The 22,799-nt window shown below is 36.2% G+C and overlaps 1 protein-coding gene and 1 non-coding gene across 5 annotated transcripts in view; both read right to left on the reverse strand.

Moving 5' to 3' along the window:
* Nucleotides 1–22,799, reverse strand: part of SBF2 (SET binding factor 2) — a 513,016-nt gene that overhangs the window by 202,882 nt on the left and 287,335 nt on the right. For all 4 annotated transcript variants that reach the window (XM_066250933.1, XM_066250932.1, XM_066250931.1 and 1 more), the window contains exons 9-14: nucleotides 22,655–22,768; nucleotides 18,404–18,481; nucleotides 16,942–17,055; nucleotides 16,364–16,492; nucleotides 13,350–13,448; nucleotides 2,402–2,606 (exon numbers count right to left, since the gene is read on the reverse strand). In XM_066250933.1, the coding sequence (XP_066107030.1) occupies nucleotides 2,402–2,606; nucleotides 13,350–13,448; nucleotides 16,364–16,492; nucleotides 16,942–17,055; nucleotides 18,404–18,481; nucleotides 22,655–22,768 (739 nt within the window). The remainder of the gene's footprint in view (nucleotides 1–2,401; nucleotides 2,607–13,349; nucleotides 13,449–16,363; nucleotides 16,493–16,941; nucleotides 17,056–18,403; nucleotides 18,482–22,654; nucleotides 22,769–22,799) is intronic.
* On the reverse strand, nucleotides 10,751–10,854 carry LOC136321624 (U6 spliceosomal RNA). The gene has a single exon (XR_010728770.1). It is a non-coding gene; the product is annotated as a U6 spliceosomal RNA (small nuclear RNA).

Here is a 22,799-nt window from a genome sequence, read left to right on the forward strand (position 1 = left end):
AACACTGTAAATATATTTACATCCAATAAACCAACTTCAAAATGTATAAAGAAAAAATAGGTAGAACTAAAATGAGAAATAGGAAGTTCTACTATTATCATGAAAGATTTAACATAGCTCCCTCAAGAAAAAGAAGAGATAAATCAGTAAAGAAACACAACTCACAGAATGGGGAAAATATTTATAAATCATGTATCTAAAAAAGCAGTGGTTTTAAACTGCCAGACCAGTGGCACTGTAGTAAAGGACTTGTATACAGAATATATAGAGAACTCTTAACTCATTAATAAAAAGAGAAATAGCCCAATTTAAAAATGGGCAAAGAATCTGAATGGACATTTCTCCAGAGAAGATATAAAAATGGCTAATAAGCAAATGAAAAGATGTTCTGCATCATTAGTAAATGTGGAAAAACTGGAAAGCCCACACACTGCTGGTGGGAATATAAAATGGTACAGGTGCTTTGGAAAATAATCTGGCAGTTACTCAAAACATTAAACATAGACTTACCATGATCTAGCAATTCTACACCCAGGAATATAACTGAGAGAACTGAAAACATATGTCCACACAAAAACTTATACATGAATGCTCACAGCAACATTGTTAAAAGTAGCTGAAAAGTAGAAACCCAAATATTCATAACTGATGAATAACTGAATTTAACATACAGATGGTCCTCAAATTACAATGGTTTGAGTTACAATTTTTCAATTTATGATGGTGCAAAAACAGTGAGCATTCAGTAGAAATTATATTCAAATTTTGAATTTTTATCTCTTCCCAAGGTAGCAATATGTAGTAGGATATTCTCTTTTGATGCTGGGTAGCTGGAGTGAGCCACAGCAATCAGAGTGTAAAAACCAATATTCTACAGTGCACTGTGTTGCCAGCATCTATGATGGATGTTTGATAGGTTTGTATCAAATGCATTTTTTTTAGATTTTATTTATTCATTTTTAGAGAGAGGAGAGAGATGAGAGAGAGAGAGAGAGAGAGAGAGAAGGGGGAGAGGATCAGGAAGCATCAACTCTCTTTTATGTGCCCTGACCAGGCAAGCCCAGGGTTTCAAACCAGTGACTTCAGTGTTCCAGGTGGATGCTTTATCCACTGTGCCACCACAGGCCAGGCTAAACGCATTTTTAAAAAAGATTTTATTTATTGATTTTTAGAGAGGGGGAGCAAGGGAGAAAGAGAGGGAGAGGGGGAGAGAGAGAGCAAGAAGCATCATTTTATAGTGGTTTCACTTCAGTTGTTCATTGTTTCTCAGATGTGTCTTAACCGGGGAAGCCCAGGGTTTTGAATGGGCAATCTCAGCATTACAGGTTGACACTTTATCCACTGCGCCACTACAGGTCAGGCTTAAATGCGTTTAGAAAAATTTCTTTTTGTTTATTTGCTTTTCTGGGGGGGGCTAAATGCATTTTTAACTTATGATATTTTTAAATATCCATACAATGGGATATTATTCAGCCATAAAAAGCAATGAAGTACTGACATGTTATATGAATAAACTAAACTAAAAACATTATGCTAAATGAAAGAAGCCAGTCACAAAAGTACACCTAGTATATGATTCCATTTATATAAAATGTCCAGAATAGGCAAATCTGTAAAGATAGAAGTAGATTACTGCCTAAAACTATAATATATAGCTTCAGAGAAAGAGTGATTTTAGGGGAAACTGGGAGTGACTGCTGATGAGCATGGGTATTTTTATTTGAGATAATGAAAATGGCCTGAAATTTGGTAGTAAACATGGTTGCATAACCTTGTGTATATTCTAAAAACCACTGAACTGTGTACACTTTAAATGGGTGAGTTTTATGGTATGTGAATAATATCTTGATACAGCTACTTTTTTTAAAAGAAGAAAAGATTCTGTAGTGGTAGCAGTTAGATTAATGGTTATCCTTTGTGAGGTAGTGAATGGAATAGTGTTTCTGGGTGTTAATAAGGCTCTGATTCTGGTTATACAAGTTTGTTCAAACTGTGAAAATGCATCAAGTTGTACACTTTAGCTTTGTGTCTTTTTAAAAATTATTATTTCATGCATTTAATATTTAAAAAAGAATAAAAGAAGAACACAAAACTAGATTATAAGAAAGTTTTAAAATATTAATGAAAAAATTTTAATACTTGACTCAAAAAATAAAACTTAACATATTTCCATATTGCTTCTTTTAAAAAATTCATTTTAATTTATTGTGTTAACATGGATTCAAGTGTCCCACTCAATATGACATCCTCATCCCCAAACCACGTGTCTCCCATTACACCCCCTTTGCCCCCTCCCCCTAACTCCTTCCCCCGCTTCCCTCTGGGATTTGCTGTCCTGTTATTAGCTTTTGTGTCTTATATCTTGATAAAAGGTTTGTTTTTCAAACAGACAAATACATACCAACAGGTGGACCTGCTGGCACAACACATTTCTTTTCCACTCGTGAAGCAGGAGGTGCATTCTGGTTCTTAGCAAGATTTTCCTGTATTAATTCCTGTACCCGGGTTTCATTGACCTTTGGGAAAGGAAGAATATGAACTCGCAGGTGGGATCCTTCTGTTGGGCGTGGAACTTTCTGAAATGCCATATGAGGGTTTGGATTCTCCTGCAATACAGGTAAAATTATTCAGAAGTTAAAATAACAGTAGATAGTCCAGAACGCTGTGGGAGCTCAGAGAGACACAATTTCAATCAGATGAGTGATTATCTGTACATTCAGATATATGCCAAAAAATATAGAGTCCTAGAATCTTCCTTCAGAGCACCTGATACGGCTGATCACCCATATCCTTCTTTCACGAACACCTTTTTCACTTTATTTTTAGATCTTCTTGCTACATCTTTATCTTTTATCTCCCTAATTTCTTAACCATGTGAATATCCCAGGGCTCAGACCCAGGCTTCTATTTACACTTACTCTGAGGTGATGATTTCTACTCTCGTATATTTAAACCATAAGAACACCAATAGCCTGACCAGGCGGTGGCGCAGTGGATAGAGCGTCGGACTGGGATGTGGAAGTACCCAGGTTCGAGACTCCGAGGTCGCGCGCGGGCTCATCTGGCTTGAGCAAAGAGCTCGCCAGCTTGGACCCAAGGTCGCTGGCTCCAGCAAGGGGTTACTCGGTCTGCTGAAGGCCCACGGTCAAGGCACATGTGAGAAAGCAATCAATGAACAACTAAGAAGTCGCAACGCGCAACGAGAAACTGATGATTGATGCTTCTCATCTCTCTCTGTTCCTGTCTGTCTGTCCCTGTCTATCTCTGCCTCTGTAAAAAAAAAAAAAAAAAAAAAAAAAAGAACACCAATAAACTCACAAATTTTTATCTCCAATTGAGCTTTCTCCTGAACTCCATATCCATATATTCAATATAAGCACTTCCATTTGGATTTAAAATAAAACCTTATACGTCCAAAATGGAGCACTTACTCCTCACTTTCTCCAAACCCGCTTTCTATAGGCCTCAGCTCTTTGGTCTACGGCATATTTATTTTCCAGTCACTCAGGTGAAATGCTGAGAGTCCTCTCTAACACCTTTCTCTAACACTCATTATCCATGCCTCTATAAACCTCTGGACGTTGCCCTTAAACTATGTTCATAACCTGACCACTTTTCAACACCTTGGTTCAAGCCAACATCTCTCATTTTTACAGAACTGTCCCCCAACTGGTCTCCCCACTTCCATGCTTGCCCCTTTCTCCTCTATTCTTAATACTGCAGGCAGAATGTACTAGTTCAAGTATGTTAAATCATCAGCTAACTCCTCTGTTCATTCAAATAGTCTTTATCTCACTTTGAGTAAAATCTAATTTTTACAGTAATTTGCAGGGCCCCACAGGATCTGCCTTTCTTATGTGACCGTGTCCTACTGCTGATTTCTTCTTTCATTCTGCTCCAGACACACAGGCCTTCCTGTTCCTGCCTCAAGGCCTTTGCATTTAACTGTTTCCTTTTCGGAAGGCCTGTTCCCCCACCAATTTACAGCATACTCTCTCGCTTTCTTCATTTCTTTTCTCAAATGATACCTTTCTTGGCCAGCTTATATAAAATTATACCCTCTAACACACTCTCTATCTCCTTATTATATTTTCCTCCTTAGCACTTATCACCTTCTCATATACTATAAACTTTATTTACCAGTAACTTTATTGCTTATCCTTCTATCAATAACATGAAGCACTATGAGGGTAGACTTTTTAGTCAATTGAACAAAATATTTTTTTGTCCTCTGTATCTATAAATTGCCTGGTACCTAGCAGGTACCCTAAACCACTTCTTACTATATCCTAATGAGTAGAACTCAATGGTAAACACATATTAGGATTGTAATAATTGAATTAAATATGTCAGCTAATATTTTCACGGATCCTTAGAACTGGTAGGGATTTTTATCTGGTCATCTTGTTAAGTAGGATTATATTTCAAATACTACAGGCAGAGTGAAATCTATCCTTTTTATAAAGTTCTCTAGAGAAGGCTGCTTTACAACCATTTTGAGACCAATTCTAGCATTTATTATCTCTTATAACCAGAAAATTCCTCCCCCACCAAAAAACCAACAACCCTATGTTATTCATGCTGTAGATTAAGCTCAACACTACCCTATACATTTTCCAGACAGTTAAAATAGCCAACTGTCATCATCTAATACAGCTTCTTCCTATAATTCTTTTCGGTTATTTGGCTCAGAACCAGAAAAAGGAAAGGCTAGGCCACAGCAGATTATATCTAGCAAGTATATCTCAGCAATATAATAGAAATAATATTCCTTTAAAGTGTCAAAAAGCCTGGGTTCTTAATTTTGCTCTGTTCATTATGTAATGCTGGATAAATAACTTTGCCTAAAGTATATACTTATGCTTCTCTTACAAGGTTCTTGAGGTGAAATCAGATATAAAACTTTTTCTTGCCAAAGCAGCCCATACACATACTTTGTATTTTCCCCTTATATTATTAGCAAAGGCAGGGACAAGTAAATAGCAAATTCCTATGCCAAGATTTCATGATCACCACTTTCTAAACTGTCTGTTGAAAAGACTGTTCTAAAATTATTCCTGGATTAACACCAACATCACTGGTCTATAGTTTATGAAATTGCTCTTTTCAAGTTGTATATTTGTTTTTTTCTGTTCTTTAGGCACAAGTATAAGATAGCTTTTCAAAAGTGATAAATATAAATTGCCTAAGAGCTACTGGGCAGATATTTTTTCAGGATAGAGAAGTAATTTACATGAATTTTGACATCTAAATCAGAATCATTTAGTTTTCACTAGTTTTCTTTTTATATATACTTATTTTCTTCATAATAAAAATTAAAACTTTAAATATATTCCCCATAATATAAATATTCATTATAAAAATCGTTAAAACATGAAAAAGTAAAAAAAAAATCTCAGTGAGGCATATTTTCTAGTTGCATTTTATCTATCTCTTACTATATGCTCTTCTATCTTAGTCCAAAAATGACTTAAGGTGGTTTAGAAAAATAAGGCTCACCTATTGTTTCTAGTCAAAATCTGATAATGTGACAAGTTCATCCTAAACTTTACGAGGAAGAATTAAGATCTAAAAATAGTCAAGGCTATTCTGAAGAGTAAGTGGGGAAATCAAACTTTTCAGATATCAAAACATATAAATCTTTAATAATTAATATAGTATGGCAATTGGTATTAGTGAGGGGTTAAAAGAACTAATGAAATAGAGAGCCCAGAAATAGTACTATGTGTGAAAACATGATAGTGAGAGGAGGCACTATAATTCAGAGGGATAGGCTGGACAATTCAATGAAAGAGAGAATACAAGAAGTATTTTTAATTCATGGTCTCTAAAGTTGGACTGACTGGGTCAGATCCCAGTTTAGTAGTGTGAGCTGGTGCAGTGTATTTTAGTTCCTCATCTGTAATGAAGATAATAATGTAGCACCTACTTCACAAGGTTCTTGTGAGGATAGAATGAGTTGTAAAAAGAAGCCTTTGCCACACACACACATACACACACACACACACACACACACACACACACACCCAGAGTAATTCTGAAGCTATTCTCTAAAAGCCTAGGGTAAATTCATTTGAAAATATTTATTCACTGCATATTCTATGGCATGATCCCAGGCCTCTATAATCTTTCACCCAAGATTCCCATATCACCAGCTTCTTATATTTTAACAATAATTGTACTAAATAATGGTTTAAATAGAAATACCAATTAAAGGTATTACTATTAACAGTTTTTTCTTCTCATAGACAATTTGAAATATTGTAAATCAAATCCATATATAACATAATAATTTAAAAAATAATTTTAAAGCAAAGTTTAAAGATGAGGCTATCCTGTAGATGTATATTCTACATAAATTTAGGCAATGGGTTTGTTACTAAATTATAATATATTCAATTGTGTTTAGAAGATTCAAAAAAGGCTTATGCCCCCAAATTTAGCATATCTGGTTTTCTGGCTGCTGTGTCTGTGCACTGCTGCCCCCTAACGGTCAGTGTGATAAACATAAAGGACCACATTCACCCCTTTTCCAGTATTTGTCACATGATGACTTTTGAGAAGCTGAAATTATAGGAAGTTTAAGGCTCGTTGAAAACTACATATTCTTAGAAACATCTGCTCTTACTTGTAACTCCAAATGCATTTAGACCAGTCCCTTGAAGATTACTAAACTCATTAAAAACTGCAGTCCAATTCTGTGGTTGAATTGAGACAAAGAAAAATTCGCTATTTTCCAACAGAATAAAGAAGCAGGCAAATTGTCTTTTTTTTTTTTTTAAGTGAGAGAGACAGAGACAGAGAGAGATAGTGAGAGAAATAGATAGGACAGACAGTCAGGAAGGATGAGAGATGAGAAGCATCAATTTGTCCTTGCAGCACTTTAGTTGTTCATTGGCTGCTTTTGCATATGTGCCTTGACCAGGGGGCTACAGCAGAGCGAGTGACCCCTTGCTCAAGCCAGCGACCTTGGGCTCAAGCTGGAGAGCCTTGCTCAAACCAGATGAACCCGTGCTCAAGCTGGCTACCTCGGGGTCTCGAACCTGGGTCCTCTGCGTCCCAGTCTGACGTTCTATCCACTGTGCCACCACCTGGTCAGGCACAAATAAATTTCAATACAAATAATGGGCTGGTTGCCCTAATCCAGAGTTACTCAATCTTGGCACTATTGACATTTTGGGCTAGATAATTCTTTGTGGTGGTGGGGGTATCTTGTATATTGTAAGATGTTTAGATGCATGCCTCATGTCTACCTATCATATGCTAGTTGTACACCCTCTCCAGTTGTGACAACCAAAAATGTCTCTAGATATTGCCACATTTCTGAAAGGGACTGCCTTTATTGAGAACCATTGTTCTAATTCATGATTCTAGCTAGAAGCTTCATATTCTGAGATAAGTACTATTTTTATAAGTACCAAGGCAACATATAGTGACTAGCTAGGAGACCTATATTCTCACTCACCTATTGACATGTAAATTAAAATCATGATAAGATATTACCACACAGCTAACAGAATGGCTAAAAACAAAACAAAAAACTGGGAACATCAAGTGTTGATGAAGATAAGGAGCAAAGGAAACTCTCATAGATTGTTAGTGGAAATGAAAAATAGTACAGACACCTGGGAAGACACTCTGGCAGTTTCTTATAGACTTAACATTTTGATACCAGCATCCTACTCTGAAATACATATTTACCCAAGAGAAATGAAAATTTATGTTTAACAAAATCCTATGCAAATGTTTAGGGTGGTTTATTCATTGTTGCCAAATTGTTCTTTTTTTTTTTTTTTTTTTTTTTTTTGTATTTTTCTGAAGCTGGAAACGAGGAGAGACAGTCAGACAGACTCCTGCATGCGCCCGACCGGGATCCACCCGGCACGCCCACCAGGGGTGATGCTCTGCCCACCAGGGGGCGACGCTCTGCCCACCAGGGGGCGTCGCTCTGCCTCGACCAGAGCCACTCCAGCGCCTGGGGCAGAGGCCAAGGAGCCATCCCCAGCGCCCGGGCCATCTTTGCTCCAATGGAACCTCAGCTGCGGGAGGGGAAGAGAGAGACAAAGAGAAAGGGGGGGGAGTGGAGAAGCAAATGGGCGCTTCTCCTATGTGCCCTGGCCGGGAATCGAACCTGGGTCCCCCGCACGCCAGGCTGATGCTCTACCGCTGAGCCAACCGGCCAGGGCCAATTGTTCTTCAGTTGGTCAACATATAAATAAAACTTTGGTATATCCATACAATGGAATACTACTCAACAACGAAAAAGGAATTAACAACAGATGGTAAGCATTGACATGGGTGAATCTGAAGTACATTATGTTAAGTGAAAGAAATCACACTCATAAAACTACATAATGACATTATGGAGGAGGCAAAAACTACACAGACAGGAAATAGATCCAAGAGTTTGAAGTGGTGGGAGAATGTGACCAGAAGGGCACATTATGGACATTTTTGGAGTAAGAGAAACATTCTATGTCCTCATTGTGGTGGTAGTGGTTGAATAACTTCATTCATTTGTCAAAACCCATAGAAATGTACATTTTTTAAAAAGGGAAAATTTTACATACAAAAATTTATCATAGTAAACCTGACTAAAAAGTGAACAAATACGATAGGATGGGGGAAGGAGTTTGACTTTTATGCTTTGGGTTGGGGTTTCATTTATTCATAATAATCTAATAAGTTGTTTATGTATTGACTCTTTAAGACTAAAGATGATCACAATGTTTTAATTCATTCCTATAACAAAACATTTCCTTATTCACAATTAGCAAAGAGTACAAATATCAGAATAGACTAAATTTGTCTGGTAGTGAAATTTAATGTAAATGGTATAGATTTTATGTGATTAAGAATGGCTGTTCCTATATTTTGGATTTGTTCTCCTGTTAGGATTTTTTTTTTAATTCAGTGAGAGGAAGGGAGGCAGAGAGACTGACTCCTGCATGTACTCTGACAAGGATCCACCCAGCAAGCCCACTAGAGGGCAATGCTCTGCCCATCTTGGGCTATTACTCTGTTGCTCAGCAACTGAGCTCTTCTTAGAACCTGAGGTGGAAGCCATGGAGCCATTCTCAGTGTTTGGGGCCAACTCACTCCAATCAAGCCATGGCTATGGGAGGAGAAGAGAGAAAGAGAAAGAGAGAGAGAGAGAGAGAGAGAGAGAGAGAGAGAGAGAAGCTAGAGGGGGAGGGGTAGAGAAGCAGATGGCCACTTCTCCTGTGTGCCCTGACTGGGAATCAAACCTGGGACATCCACATGCCGGGCTGACATTCTAACACTGAGCTAACTGGCCAGGGCCACTGTTAGGATTTTAAAACCTATTTATTTCCATGATGGGCAATAAAATACTGGTAAAGCACAAATAAAAATCTTATTTTATTAGAAAGTCCAAGTGCTCTCAGGTATCCTTTACTTTTAAGAAAACTTAAAAAATTACATCATCAAGGTAATATTTATGTACTATTGTCGATGTAAAACAAGTTATAAAAACTACATTATGTAAAACAGTAAAACTCAGGCCCTGGCCAGTTGGCTTAGTGGTAGAGCATCAACCCAGCATGTGGAAGTCCTGGATTTGATTGCTCGCCAGGACACACAGGAGAAGCGCCCCTCTGCTTCTCCATTCTTCCCTCTCTCCTTTCTCTCTCTCTCTTCCCCTCCTACAGCCAAGGCTTCAATTGGAGCAAGTTGGCCCAGGCGCTGAGGATGGCTCCATGGCCTCTGCCTCAGGCGCTAGAATGGCTCTGGTTGCAACCGAGCAACGCCCCAGGTGGGCAGAGCATCGCCCTCTAGTGGGCATGCCAGGAGGATCCTGGTCAGGCGTGTGAGGGAGTCTGTCTCTTTGCCTCCCTGCTTCTCACTTCAGAAATCAATCAATCAATTAGTAAAACTCATATCCAACTAATTTCTTGATGCCTTGAAATGGAGGTGTTTAAAGTTCTTGGCCTGGCCTGTCTTCAGATTCTCATTTTGTGTGTAGTTAGTGGTCCTTTGTGAGTGTATATCAAGAATCACAGGGCTAAAGCAGGTCAGCAGCTAAATGTGCTGTCATGCAAACATCAGAGATTCTAAAAGCCAAAGTGGGCAAACCTATATTATCGATTGGGCATGGAAAGAAAAGCTATAAAAATGCATGGGCAATAATATTCATGATATAAACCTTACCAAAGCTTACACAATTTATTGATAATGAATTTTTTCTTTTTCTTCTCCTTCACTCCACTTTCCTATATCCCTCCTCCAGCAGTCACCAATTACTTTTCTTAATTATTAATAAGCTACAGAAAGTCCAAATAGCAGTTAAATCCAATAATAATTCACCCTCTTCATATCTACTCATATTCCTACAATTCATTCCTACTCCCTAAAATGTAATTATGAAGTACTGGCAAAAAGAAACTGAAAAAATAAGGTTCATTTTGAGGTATTTCAAAGGGAAGAAAAGGAGAGAGGCCAGATACAATTATCAGACCTCGGTGCAATACAGTATTTACAAACATCTGAATGGAATCACCAGGTCTCAATTATAGCCCACCAGTAAGGAAACAGTCAAGTTATATGACTGGCTCTTGCTTACTAAAGGGAATTTTAGAAATGTGATTAAAAAAAACCTGACTAGTTAAAAATAGAACCATCTGGATTATTTTTCTTGCATTGAGACCATCCTTCCTTCCTCCCCTCAACTTCCTTCATGACCAAAGAAAGTAACTTTGGCATCATGCTCTACTTTTTTTTTTTTTTTTTTTTAAATATGGAATGCTTCACGAATTTGCGTGTCATCCTTGTGCAGGAGCCATGCTAATCTTTGTATCGTTCCAATTTTAATATATGTGCTGCTGAAGCGAGCACATCATGCTCTGCTTTTTAATTTTGTGTTTACTTCAGGAAAGTCTGGAACATCAAAGACTTTAAAATCTTAAAATTAGAAGAGATTTCAGAAAGTCTGATGACAATCCATTGCGATATTCTCAAAATCTCGCTCATCATGTATCTTCCTCCCAAGGATATTAGGGGAATTGTGCACCTAGAAAATGCTGGCAATACAGGGTGTCTAATAAATACACACCGAATTAGGGGAATTAATAAAATTAATTGAAATAGAATTGAATTATGGGAGGGAGAAAGTCCAATAACGGCTCAAGAAATGTAGAGTTCATTTGAAGGGCAATTTCCACCCACTATCTAGTAACACAATCCCTCATAATGACCTCTGTAGGAGTGTTAAAGGACAGGGGTAGTTTGTACCTTCTATCCACCTTGAGGAATATGTAATTACTAGATAATTATAATAATAAATACTGTACTGCAGTTGTCAGTTTTGTGCTGGCTTAGTGTTAGCTATGTATCATAAAATTTAAGGTCTAGGACGGCAAGAAAAATATTTACTTCATTTTTGCATCAAAATGGTTTGGCATACTCCCTAATATGCATTGTGACTCAGTCATGTAGTAGAGACAAACATGTCAGAATGCCAGCTCTGGTCACTTACTCGCTATAAAACTTTGCAGTTCTGGAACTGGTTTGTAAAGATCTAAGAAATAAACATTCAGTATTAAAGGAATTGGTCCCAGAGTGTCAAACACTGACTCCAAGTTGAAGTTCTGTTATTTTTTGAAATCCATCAATAAATCACTCTAAGTGGGCAAGGAGAAAGGCTTTCCAATTTTCAATTTCCTCATATGTCAACACCTGCCCTACCTGTCTCACAGGGTAATTTCCAAGATCATATGAGAAAGTACATTAAAGGGCTTCATGAAGAACAAAATATAAAATCAGCCTTTGGAAATATCACTATTTTTCCAATTGAAAATGAACCAGCTTAACAGAGTAAAAGAATACAGGCTTAGGAATTGGATAGAAAAATATTCCTAAATTTAAAATCTGGACTTGATTACTTAACAGCCATATGATCCTGAGCCAATTATTTCTAGTAAAATGGGGATAATGGGAGCTATCTTACTTTATTGACATGAGGATTAGAGATGATACATGTAAAGTGCTTAATTCATGCCTGGCACGTTGTTCTAAACTCAATATTTATTATTAAATAGGCCAATAGAAATTTCTCATGTGTTCATGCTATACATTAGTTCTACACAGCCATCGGCAAAGACCAGCACAGAACACAAGTTTTCCTTCTGACAGAATTTTTCTGAAGTTCTAGACACTAATCAAGAAATAGATTTATTATAGTATGGGGCAGTTATATATGGAGTTCAGAGTATCAGTCCAAGGATACATTTTAAAGTAACTTCAGAAATAAAACTCATAAACAATTGAATAAAGAAACACAATTTAGTATTCCCACTTTTATCCAATTACTTCTCAGATTTTTAAAAATTTATTGATTGACTTTAGAGAGACAGACATGCATTCAATTGTTTTTCCACTTAGTCATGCACTCACTGGTTGTTTTCCATATGTGCCTTGACCAGGGATCAAACCCAAAACCCTTGATGTTTCAGGACAACAATCCCATCAACTGAGCTAATTGGCTAGGATGGTTCTCAGATTTTGAATGGATGTGACTAATGACCCAAAGTCCAGAAAGGTGCACTTATGCAAATAATTAAGTTAAACTAACCATGATATGGGCCCCAAATACTTCTTAGTGATATCCCGAGATAAAGACATCTTCCCTCAACTTTCCCCTGGAAGACCGCACTTCCCATTTCTCTTTTCTTAGTAAAAGGAGTCAGCTCTGAAATAGCTTTACAAGGAGCTTTCCACATGCACAAATCCTCCCTGTCATGTTAGGTTCTCTTCTTTCATGGTATCCAAATTATTATTTCACACCTCACCAGTGTGAAATATCAATCTTTTATATGGGGAATATTTTCACCCTTGAGTTTTGTAGTTGGTCACTGGGCAGTTTGCTTTCTTTTAACTTTTTACTCCCTGTGTGTTCAAAACAATTCAACTCAAATGATTTCCTAATCCAGGTGACCCTCCCTGTATTAAATTAAAGCAGAGTACATCGGTCAGTTATGTCTCAGGTAGTTCTGATCTCCAATGGGTATCATCTTTATGTCTTAAAATGCCCTATATACTCTAGAGAAGACAGAAACCTAAATGTAAATCACAACGAGAGCAAATAATAAAATGGAAAATTTTGACTTAGAAGTTTTTATAACATAATAATTGACATATAATTATTTTTAAAAATAAGGTCTATTTTGATGCATAGTACCAACTATATAGTATCTTAAAATCTATAGTCCCAAAGGTATGAAATCAGAACAGAAAGATTATCACTAGAAAGATGAAGCTTTTCAGTTTTTCAAACAAATACTTTATTGGTGCTTTTAAAATCAAAGAGGCTCTAAATAAATATACTTACTTACATTTTTGAATAGTTGCTCGGCAAGTTCTCTGACATGCTTTATCATCTTTGATGGGTTATTTTCTTCAACTTTAATTCGCTCTACTTCAAAAGCTACCAACTTGAAAAAAAATCGAATGGCAAAATATCAACTACAAAATATGCTGAATTAGAAAACTGTGATAATAATTTCATACAATTAGCAAACCAAAAAGCATCCAAAATATATACTATTACTAAAAAGAAAATTTTTTAGATTTTCTGGGCTTCACATCTATTCTCAAGTTACAGAGTCTATCCAGTCATTGGATAGTCTAATGGTCTCTCCCTAATGATTTGGAGCCCTATTTCTTCTTGGGAAAAGTATTTCTGGAACTCAGACAGACCCTTTCATTCTGGCCTCTCTCAGGTTTCTCTCACTCACAGAATTTGGGATGGTCAGAAAGTCTCCAAACATTTCCCTAACTCATAAAACATGAACTAGATCTTCAAGTCAGGTCACACAGATGCTAGTTGTGGGTCTGTTGACATATCTGGAACAAGTCACTAAAACTCCTGAACTTCAGTCTCTTTCTCTCTAAAATTGTAAGGATTAAATGAGATATTTACCTTAAAAAATAGAAATGTTTCAAAATAGAAGAGTTTGTTAATAAAAGTTAACTTATATGAAAAAACATATATATATAACACACTGACACAGACAACAGTAGGATGACAGTCAGAGGGAAAGGGGTTGGCGGGAGGTGGGAGAGGGCAAAGGGGGATAAATGGGGGTGGAAAGAGACTTGACTTTGGGTGGTGAGTGCACAACACAGTGTGCAGATAATGTTTTGTTGAGTTTAACACTTGAAACCTGTATGGGTTTTGTTAACCAATGTCAACCCAATAAATTCATTCAATCAATCAATCAATCAATCAATGAAGAGCATAGACTCTAGAGGCCCACCTCTACCACTTACTAGCTGTGTGAGCTTAGGAAAATTAGAAAGCCACATGCAAAAGAATGAAACTTGATTACAGTTTGTCTCCTTGTACAAAAATTAATTCAAAATGGATCAAAGACCTAAATAGAAGATCTGAAACAACAAATTACATAGATGAAAAACATAGGTACTAAACTCGAGGACCTTGGCCATTGAGAACAATTTATGAATCTGATCCCAAAGGAAAGGGAAGTAAAGGTAAAAATAAATGAATGAGACTACATCAAACTAAAAAGCTTTTGCACAGCAATAGAAACTGACTACAAAACAAATAGGCAGCCAACTAAATGGGGATGACATTTGCAAACAACTCTGATAAGGGGTTAATATCCAAAATATATAAAGAACTCACAAAGCTCAGCAACAAACAAGAGAACAATTAAATTAAAAAAATAGGGAGAGGACCTGAACAGACATTTCTCCCAAGAGGACATACAAATGGATACAGATATATGAAAGATGCTCATCTTCACTAGCTATTTGAGAAGTGTGAGTCGAAACTACAATGAGATACCACTTCATACCTGTTAGATTGGCTATTACCAATTGGACAGGTAATAACAAGTGTTGGAGAGGCTGTGGAGAAAAAGGAACCCTCATTCACTGCTGGTGGGAATGCAAATGGTGGTTTCTCAAAAAATTAAAAATAGAATTACCATATGACCCAGCAATCCCTCTACTGGGTATCAACTCAAAACAATGGTACATAAAGACATATGCACCCCCATGTTTATCCCAGCATTATTCACAGTGGCCAAGACATGGAAACAGCCAAAGTGTCCCTAGATACAAAACTGGATAAAGAAGATGTGGTACACATATACAATGGAATACTACTCAGCCATAACAAATGATGACATAGTGACATTTACAACAACATGGATGGACCTTGAGAACATTATACTGAGTGAAAAAGTAAACTAGGAAAAGCTAAGAACTGTATGATTTCACACACAGGTGGGATATAAAACTGAGACTCATAGACATGGATAAAAATGAAGTGGTTACCAGAGAGAAGGGAATGTGGGGGAGGGAGATGAGAAAGGGGGTGGGGAAGGGTATAAAAAGGGACAAATATAAGGTGACAGAAAATGATTTGACTTAGGTGACTAGTACACAACATAATCAACAGCTCAAATGCTATAGAAATGTTTACCTGAAACCTATGTACTCTTATTGCTCAATGTCACTGTGTTAAATTTTCTAAATAAAATTAAAAAATTTAAAAAAAGACTGTGATTCTTATATTCTTGATATAAAATAAAACAAGCAGCACCAAAATATGATCATTATTTTTTTATAGATTCCAAGGAACTTTTACATTTATTGGTTCCAATACAGTGCTCTTCCAGAAACTAAAATAGGAATAACATTTCTTGTATATCCACCCAATGGGCTGCTATAAAAATAGTTAAATGGTAAATGGAAAGATGCATTAAAATAAGAGAAATCACAATGAACACAAAATAGCATTCTTACTTTAAGTCACAACTATTCTAACTTTCCCTTTATACGGCTAATTTCTTGAAAATAGAGATTTAACATTTAATATATATTATAAATTTAATATTGCCCAAGAGAGCTATTATGGATTTAGTAAGAATGCTACTAGGTTAAAGTATGGTTCTAAGACACTGATAGACAATATATAACTGTTTGAAATCATGTATCTATACATTACACTTACATCATTTCTCTGTGAAGTCAATAAAGGAATTGATTTACTGCCTCAAAAATAAATGTTCTATTTATATAATCACTATCAATTTTTTCAAAAAAGGTTTTAATCAACTATTTTTTAGCCAACTATTTAAAGTTAAATCATCCAAGATTTTATGTATGCCTGATAAACCCTATAATTATATTTTTCCTAATTTTTCTAACCCACATTTTAAATAATAGTATCTGATAAGCATAATAGTAAATAACATTATTTGATATTTAATTTATAATATAGTTATGATTTTTATTAAAAGTTTAAAATACTTCTCTACTTTTAACTACTAGCCTAATTTTGTCTGTAAATAAAGTATTCATTTGATAAAAACTATACCTCATCAAAGAGATCAGAGGATCTATAGGGAGGACCTCTTTCTGAAACAAAACCTGCAAATGCCATTCCATTGAGAACTTTAGTGAGGAAATCATTCTCAACCAAACCACGCTGCCCCAAGAAAGCTGTCTGTAAAGAAAGAAAATGTGAAATGAATAATTTATTACTCGGTAATGAATGAATGGTCAAAATAAAATATAACAGAAACATAAAGCTTGAATAAATGTCTTCATGCATAAATGTGTTACTATAAAATACATTTCTCCCAGAAAGGTTTTTGATACCTGAAATACTAAATGTATTGGAAAGAAAAAATAATCTGTATGCAAAGCAGGAGGAAAAATCAGAAATTAACACTCAATTTTAAAAGAAAAACCAATGTAAAGTTAACATACTCTGAAGGAAAATATGTCAGTTTCATAGGATTATTAAAAATTATCTAACCACACAAAGCAGAGATTTTAAATAACCTCATTTGATATATTAAGGTAAAAAATATGTGGCCAGAGAAGACAATTAAGTTGCTTTGTTTAATTAGTCTACATTTTGGACAGATTCAATACTGTTCTGTATCTTACCTTGTGAAAATGTATTACTGGTTCTGCATGAATTCTTATAAGTTGTAGGCATGATCTATATCCTTGGAAAAGTTGTGCAAATAATCTAAGAAAAACTGCACGTACTTCTTTATCCTGAAAATATAAGCAGAAACATGTTAGGTAATTGAATTTCTTAGAAAATAAAGTAAAAAAGTTGTAAAGAACTTGAGGGATTATTTAATAAATCTGTCTGTCTGTGCTTCCTACACATAAGTCTCATTTGTGGCAGCCCTGAGTGGTGGGCATCTGGTCTGCTCCATTGCTGGACAGCACAGGCTGCTAAATACTTCTTTTTAAAATTGAACTGAACAAAACTTGCTTTTAGTATATTCAATTTTCCTATCAGAAAAAATAAGTCACTGAGTCTCCCATTTCATCGTGTTAAAGGGCATGTTTTCCAAGTCATTTGACTTTCATAGCCATCAAAAGAATATCACAAATATAAAGGAAAATAACTCAAAAGTCTATTTTTAAAGCTTATAAAATTCTTCTAAATCTATCCAACTTAGAAAAATCTATTCTTACAAATTCTGACTTAAACTCTGCTTTAATAATTTGGGTTTTAATAAAATCATTGTTTTAGAACTGTAACAAAATTTACAAATTTATTTCATCAATCCCTTAATTAATGAGGAAATAGTCAAGAATGCTTAAGGAACTTGCCAAAGGCGTCCAGTTCGATGAAGCTCCTTATTGGCCACAGAGCTTACTTCTAAGAAATGCACTGAGCAAAATAAAAAAGGGATCTCTGTTACACACTCACCCTTTAATGGCTTCTAATTAGAACTATGTTCATCTACTCATCTCTCAAACTTGATTCTCTCCCTTTATCAACAATATGTTTCCATTTTTTTGTAAGCTCCTCCCTCCCGCTTATTTTTTAATCCTTGCCTGACCCTTTTGACTTACCGCTTAGCACAATTTTCCAGGCTGCAACCCAGGTTCTGATTGTTTGCCCCCTACTTCCTCATGCCTCCTCAGGACAACGGTCTTAGCCTTTCTCCCTACTGGGCCAGTGTGCTGCCCGGTGGCTCCTCCTTGAGCAGCTCACAAGGTAAGTCAGTGCAATTCTTTTCATTTCTAATTCGGTGTACATTTTACTAGGCTGTCCACCTAACTCTCATTTATCGTAGGCTATCCGTCTAATTCAGCTTCTTTAACAACTGTACAAATAAAAGTGCAGTCCTCTTTTTAAAAAAAATTTTAATTGATTTTTAGAGAGAGAAAGGAAGAGACAGAGCAGGGGGCAGGAAGAGAAATATTAATTTGTTGTTCTACTTCTTTTTTACATTCGTAGGTTGATTCCTGTATGTGCTCTGACCCGAGATCAAACCTGCAACCCTGACATGACAGGATGATACTCTAACCAACTGAGTTACTGGGTCAGGGAAAAATTACAGTTCTCTTTAAAAGCAGAAAATTTAAATCTTAAACTTCTTACCAGCATTTTTGAATGGGATAAAGCTGTTCGTGGAGGGGGAAAAGCATGATCTGCTACTTCCAAATCTGGGTGTAGAATCTACAACAAAGACATTTTGTTATGTAGAAGAAGATCTTAATGTCAATAAAACTTATTATTTAATCTATTTGGAGCACTGGATGAAAAAGTGTCAATATATGAATTACAATGTATTTTCTCCATGGACTATATAATGCAATTAGCTGAGAAAGCTCTGTATACACTACTGTGAAAAAAATTCCAAGATAAAATATTTAATGAAAAACCATGTTCTAGAACAATATATATAGCATGGTCTCATTTATTTTAAAATAAAACAAAATAAACCTTAAATCTATATATGTACAAGCAATGATATACACATAAAAATATGAAGTTCTGAAAGAATATACACTAATCTATAAAATAGTAGTTACCTCTTGAAAGAGAATGGTCTAGGGCAGAGCTATTTGTCTATATGGTAGAAAATTTTAAACAAGCATTTACTTTCATGTTTCTTTGTGTAATTAAAATTAATTAACTGAAATACTGAGGAGAAAGGGGTAAAGCTTATGAACTTCACAGTCCATATGAGTGTAAGTACAATAAAATGCCACAAGTACTATAAACACATAAAGAGTATATGTGAAATATAAAGTATCATTAATTCAACTTAAGCAAAGCAACAAAAGAAGGTAACATTTGATTTAGGCTTTGAAGGAAAGCAGGTAGGAAAAAAGAGTATGTAGCAAATTTTTGTTTTCTGCAGACATTTTCAAATACTCAGATTTTGGAAGTATACTAATAGACCAAAAGACGCAAACTGACACTAAAATATTGACAATATTTATAACCCAATCACCCAATCACTACTACAGTATAATAATGTCTTCAAGTTTATAAAATCATTCATGTTTATTACATAGTTCAAGTACCGTGTTGCCATTTGATTACAATTGTTTAGTGCATCAAAGCTTTTACACGGTCCATCAAATATGATTTCTCTTTGGTTCTATTTGATACTATACAATGCTCTTATGCCTATTTATGGTACTATATTGTAGCACATAATCCACCATTGAGTATACCAAAATTGGCATACTCAGTTTTCCCCAAAATGAATTCTACTCACTGACTAAATTCAGTGGCACAGGTATTGCATAAGGTTTACCAGTGTATAGCAGAACTTCTACCAAGAGCCACTGACTAAAGAACTAAACTTTTAATCTTTGTTAATCTTAGTAATTAATCCACAAATAATTATAAATATCATTAAGTATTTGTAAGATTAAAAAACTTATTTAAGATTTCAAGAAAATATTAAGCTTTTTTCTTTTCTTACTAAGTGAGAGGCGAGGAGGAAGAGATGGATTCCCACATGCGCCCTGACCAGGATCCATCTGGCAAGCCCCTACTAGGTGATGCTCTGCCCAAGTAGGTCACAGCTCCATTGCTCCAGCAACTGAGCTATTTTAGTGCCTGAGGCCAAGGCCATGTCCTAAGCACCTGGGACAAACTTTGTTCAAATCATTTGAGCCATGGCTGCGGAAGGATTAGAGAGAGAGAGAGAGAGAGACATGGGGGGGGGTGGAGAAGCAGATGGTGGCTTCCGATGTGTGCCCTGACTGAGAATTAAACATGGGACTTCCACATACTGGGCTGACGCTGTACCACTGAGAAAACCGGCCTGGGCCAATATTAAGCTTTTTTCAATCATTTAAATACTTAAATACCCTTTCAACTTTTGATATATCCATATACCACCAATGCAATTTAGTTGATACTTTTCTTTAAATTATCTTTTAAATCAACTCACTTCTTTAAATCTAGTATTTTATTAGACATTATCATTTGTAAAATCACAGTTTTTATATGCTATTTTTAATAAATATTAATAATAAATATATAATTATTAAAATAAAAATGGTTGCCACATACCACCCAAAATCATCTCCACATTTCACTTCAGGAAACAGTCATAGAGTCATCCAGTCACCCTATGTATAAAATAGTCAACCTACAGATACAACCTACAGAAACAGGCCGACAGAGTGTCATTCGCTCAATAGTATTTTATTTTTTTGTGACAGAGACAGAGAGAGAGAGAGACAGAGAGAGGGACTAATAGGGATAGACAGGGAGGAAGGGAGATGAGAAGCATCAGTTCTTTGTTGCAGCACCTTAGTTGTTCATTGATTGCTTTCTCAAATGTGCTTTGGTGGGGGAACACAGAAGAGCAAGTGACCCCTTACTCAAGCCAGCAACCTTGGGCTCAGGCCAGTGTGACCTTGGGCTTCAAGCCAGCAACCTTTGGGCTCAAGCAAGCAACCATAGGGTCATGTTTATGATCCCACGCTCAAGCTGGTAACCCCACATTCAAGCTGGTGAGCCTGTACTCAAGACAGATGAGCCCGCTCTCAAGACAGCAACCTTGAGGTTTCAAAACTAAGTTGTCTGCATTGCAGTCCGATACCCTATCCACTGCGCCACTGCCTGGTCAGGCTCAATAGTATTAAGTAGCAGAATGCAGACTGAAATTTAGGTCTTCTGGGTCCTATACTAATCTTCTTTCCACTCTATCACACCTTGTATTCCAGAGTATAAATTACATTAGAAAAAAAAAATCAGTTTTCTCTAAATGTTCGCATCCTACAAATATCACTGTAACAACATAGAAACTGATAAAATTTGAAAATTTCTGAGCATGAAATCCATCCTGGTAAGCCTAGACTGCTGAGTTCCTACTTAATTTCCTTTTTTAGGGGGGGAACTTTTTAGGGGATTTTAACCAGCTCAGCATAGAGTATTATTCAAGAAGAATATAAAAGCCTTAGTTGGCCTGACCTGTGGTGGCGCAGTGGATAAAGCGTCGACCTGGAAATGCTGAGGTCGCCGGTTCAAAACCCTGGGCTTGCCTGGTCAAGGCACATATGGGAGTTGATGCTTCCAGCTCCTCCCCCCTTCTCTCTCTCTCTCTCTCTCTCTCTCTCTCTCTGTCTCTCCTCTCTCTCTCTCTCTCCCTCTCCTCTCTAAAATGAATTAAAAAATTAAAAAAAAAAGAAAAATATTATATATATATATAAAAAGCCTTAGAACTAGTAATGGCTTAATATGAAGAATTTCTAAATTTCAATTTGCTGATGACGGATAAATGGGTACCTAAATGTTGTCAGTAAAATACAATACTGTGCTATTTACAAATCAAATAAGGTAAAATACCTACAAAAAATTAAATTCATTTCAATGAGAAACATCCAGGACATAAGATTTCTTAAAACTTTGCTACCTAGAATGCTAGACATTTAATCTATAAGCTACACCTTCCTGTAGTGACCTGAAAATATTGGCAAAACAACATCACCCTGCTTTGCAAATAGCACATCTATCAACGAGAAATGAGATGTCAATAGGAGGTGGAAGGAGAAGAAACAAGTGCTAGCTTCTAATGGGGGTTATCAGGAGAGTCAGTGATTTCAAAGCAGTCTAGTCTTGTTTTCACGGGTGTTTCCAATCAATACCTACGACAATATTCAGTATGTATACCAAGTAAATATGCTGAGTGAAAGAATAATTGTACAACAAATGTTCAGTTAGGATTCAAAGTATATATATTCTTTGGATAATGTTTAGTAAAGACTTCTAAATACTACATGAGACTATATATATATATATATATATATACACACACACATATATATATATATAAATAAATTTTTTTTTTTAGCGAGACAGAGAAAAAGAGACAGATATGGACAGTCAGGAAGAGAGAGAGAAGAGAGGCATCAATTCTTTGTTACAGAATCTTAGTTGTTCATTGATTGCTTTCTCATATGTGCCTTGACTGGGGTGTGGGGCCTCCAGCTGAGCCAGTGACCCCTTATGCAAGCCAGCGACCTTGGCTCAAGCCAGCAAACTTGGGCTCAAGCCAATGACCTTGGGCTTCAAGTCTGCAACCTTTGTGCTCAAGCTAGTGACCATGGGGTTATATCTATGATCCCATGCTCAAGCCAGCGACCCTGAGCTCCAGCTGGTGAGGCAGTGCTAAAGCCGGATGAGCCCAAGCTCAAGCTGGCTACCTTGGGATTTCGAACATGGGTCCTCTGCATCTCAGGTTGACATTCTATCTATTGCGTCAATGCCTGGTTAAGCTAAGACCTTTTTAAAAAGTAATTACACTGCTGATGATATTTAATTCTAATGATCTTGGTCTAGATTTAAATCAAGAGAAAATTCCTGTTTAAAAAAACAGCATACCAAAGAAAGAGCTGCTTGAGTCTGATGTAGAAGTGGTTCCGGGAGGGTAGAGAGGTGAATACATTCAGGAACTTTAATAGTGCCTCCATCCAAATCTGCTATGATCACATCTAACTAAAGGAGATACAAAAATTAATATAATTAA

Source organism: Saccopteryx bilineata, chromosome 1 (assembly GCF_036850765.1).
Source record: "Saccopteryx bilineata isolate mSacBil1 chromosome 1, mSacBil1_pri_phased_curated, whole genome shotgun sequence".
Taxonomy (NCBI): Eukaryota; Metazoa; Chordata; class Mammalia; order Chiroptera; family Emballonuridae; genus Saccopteryx; species Saccopteryx bilineata.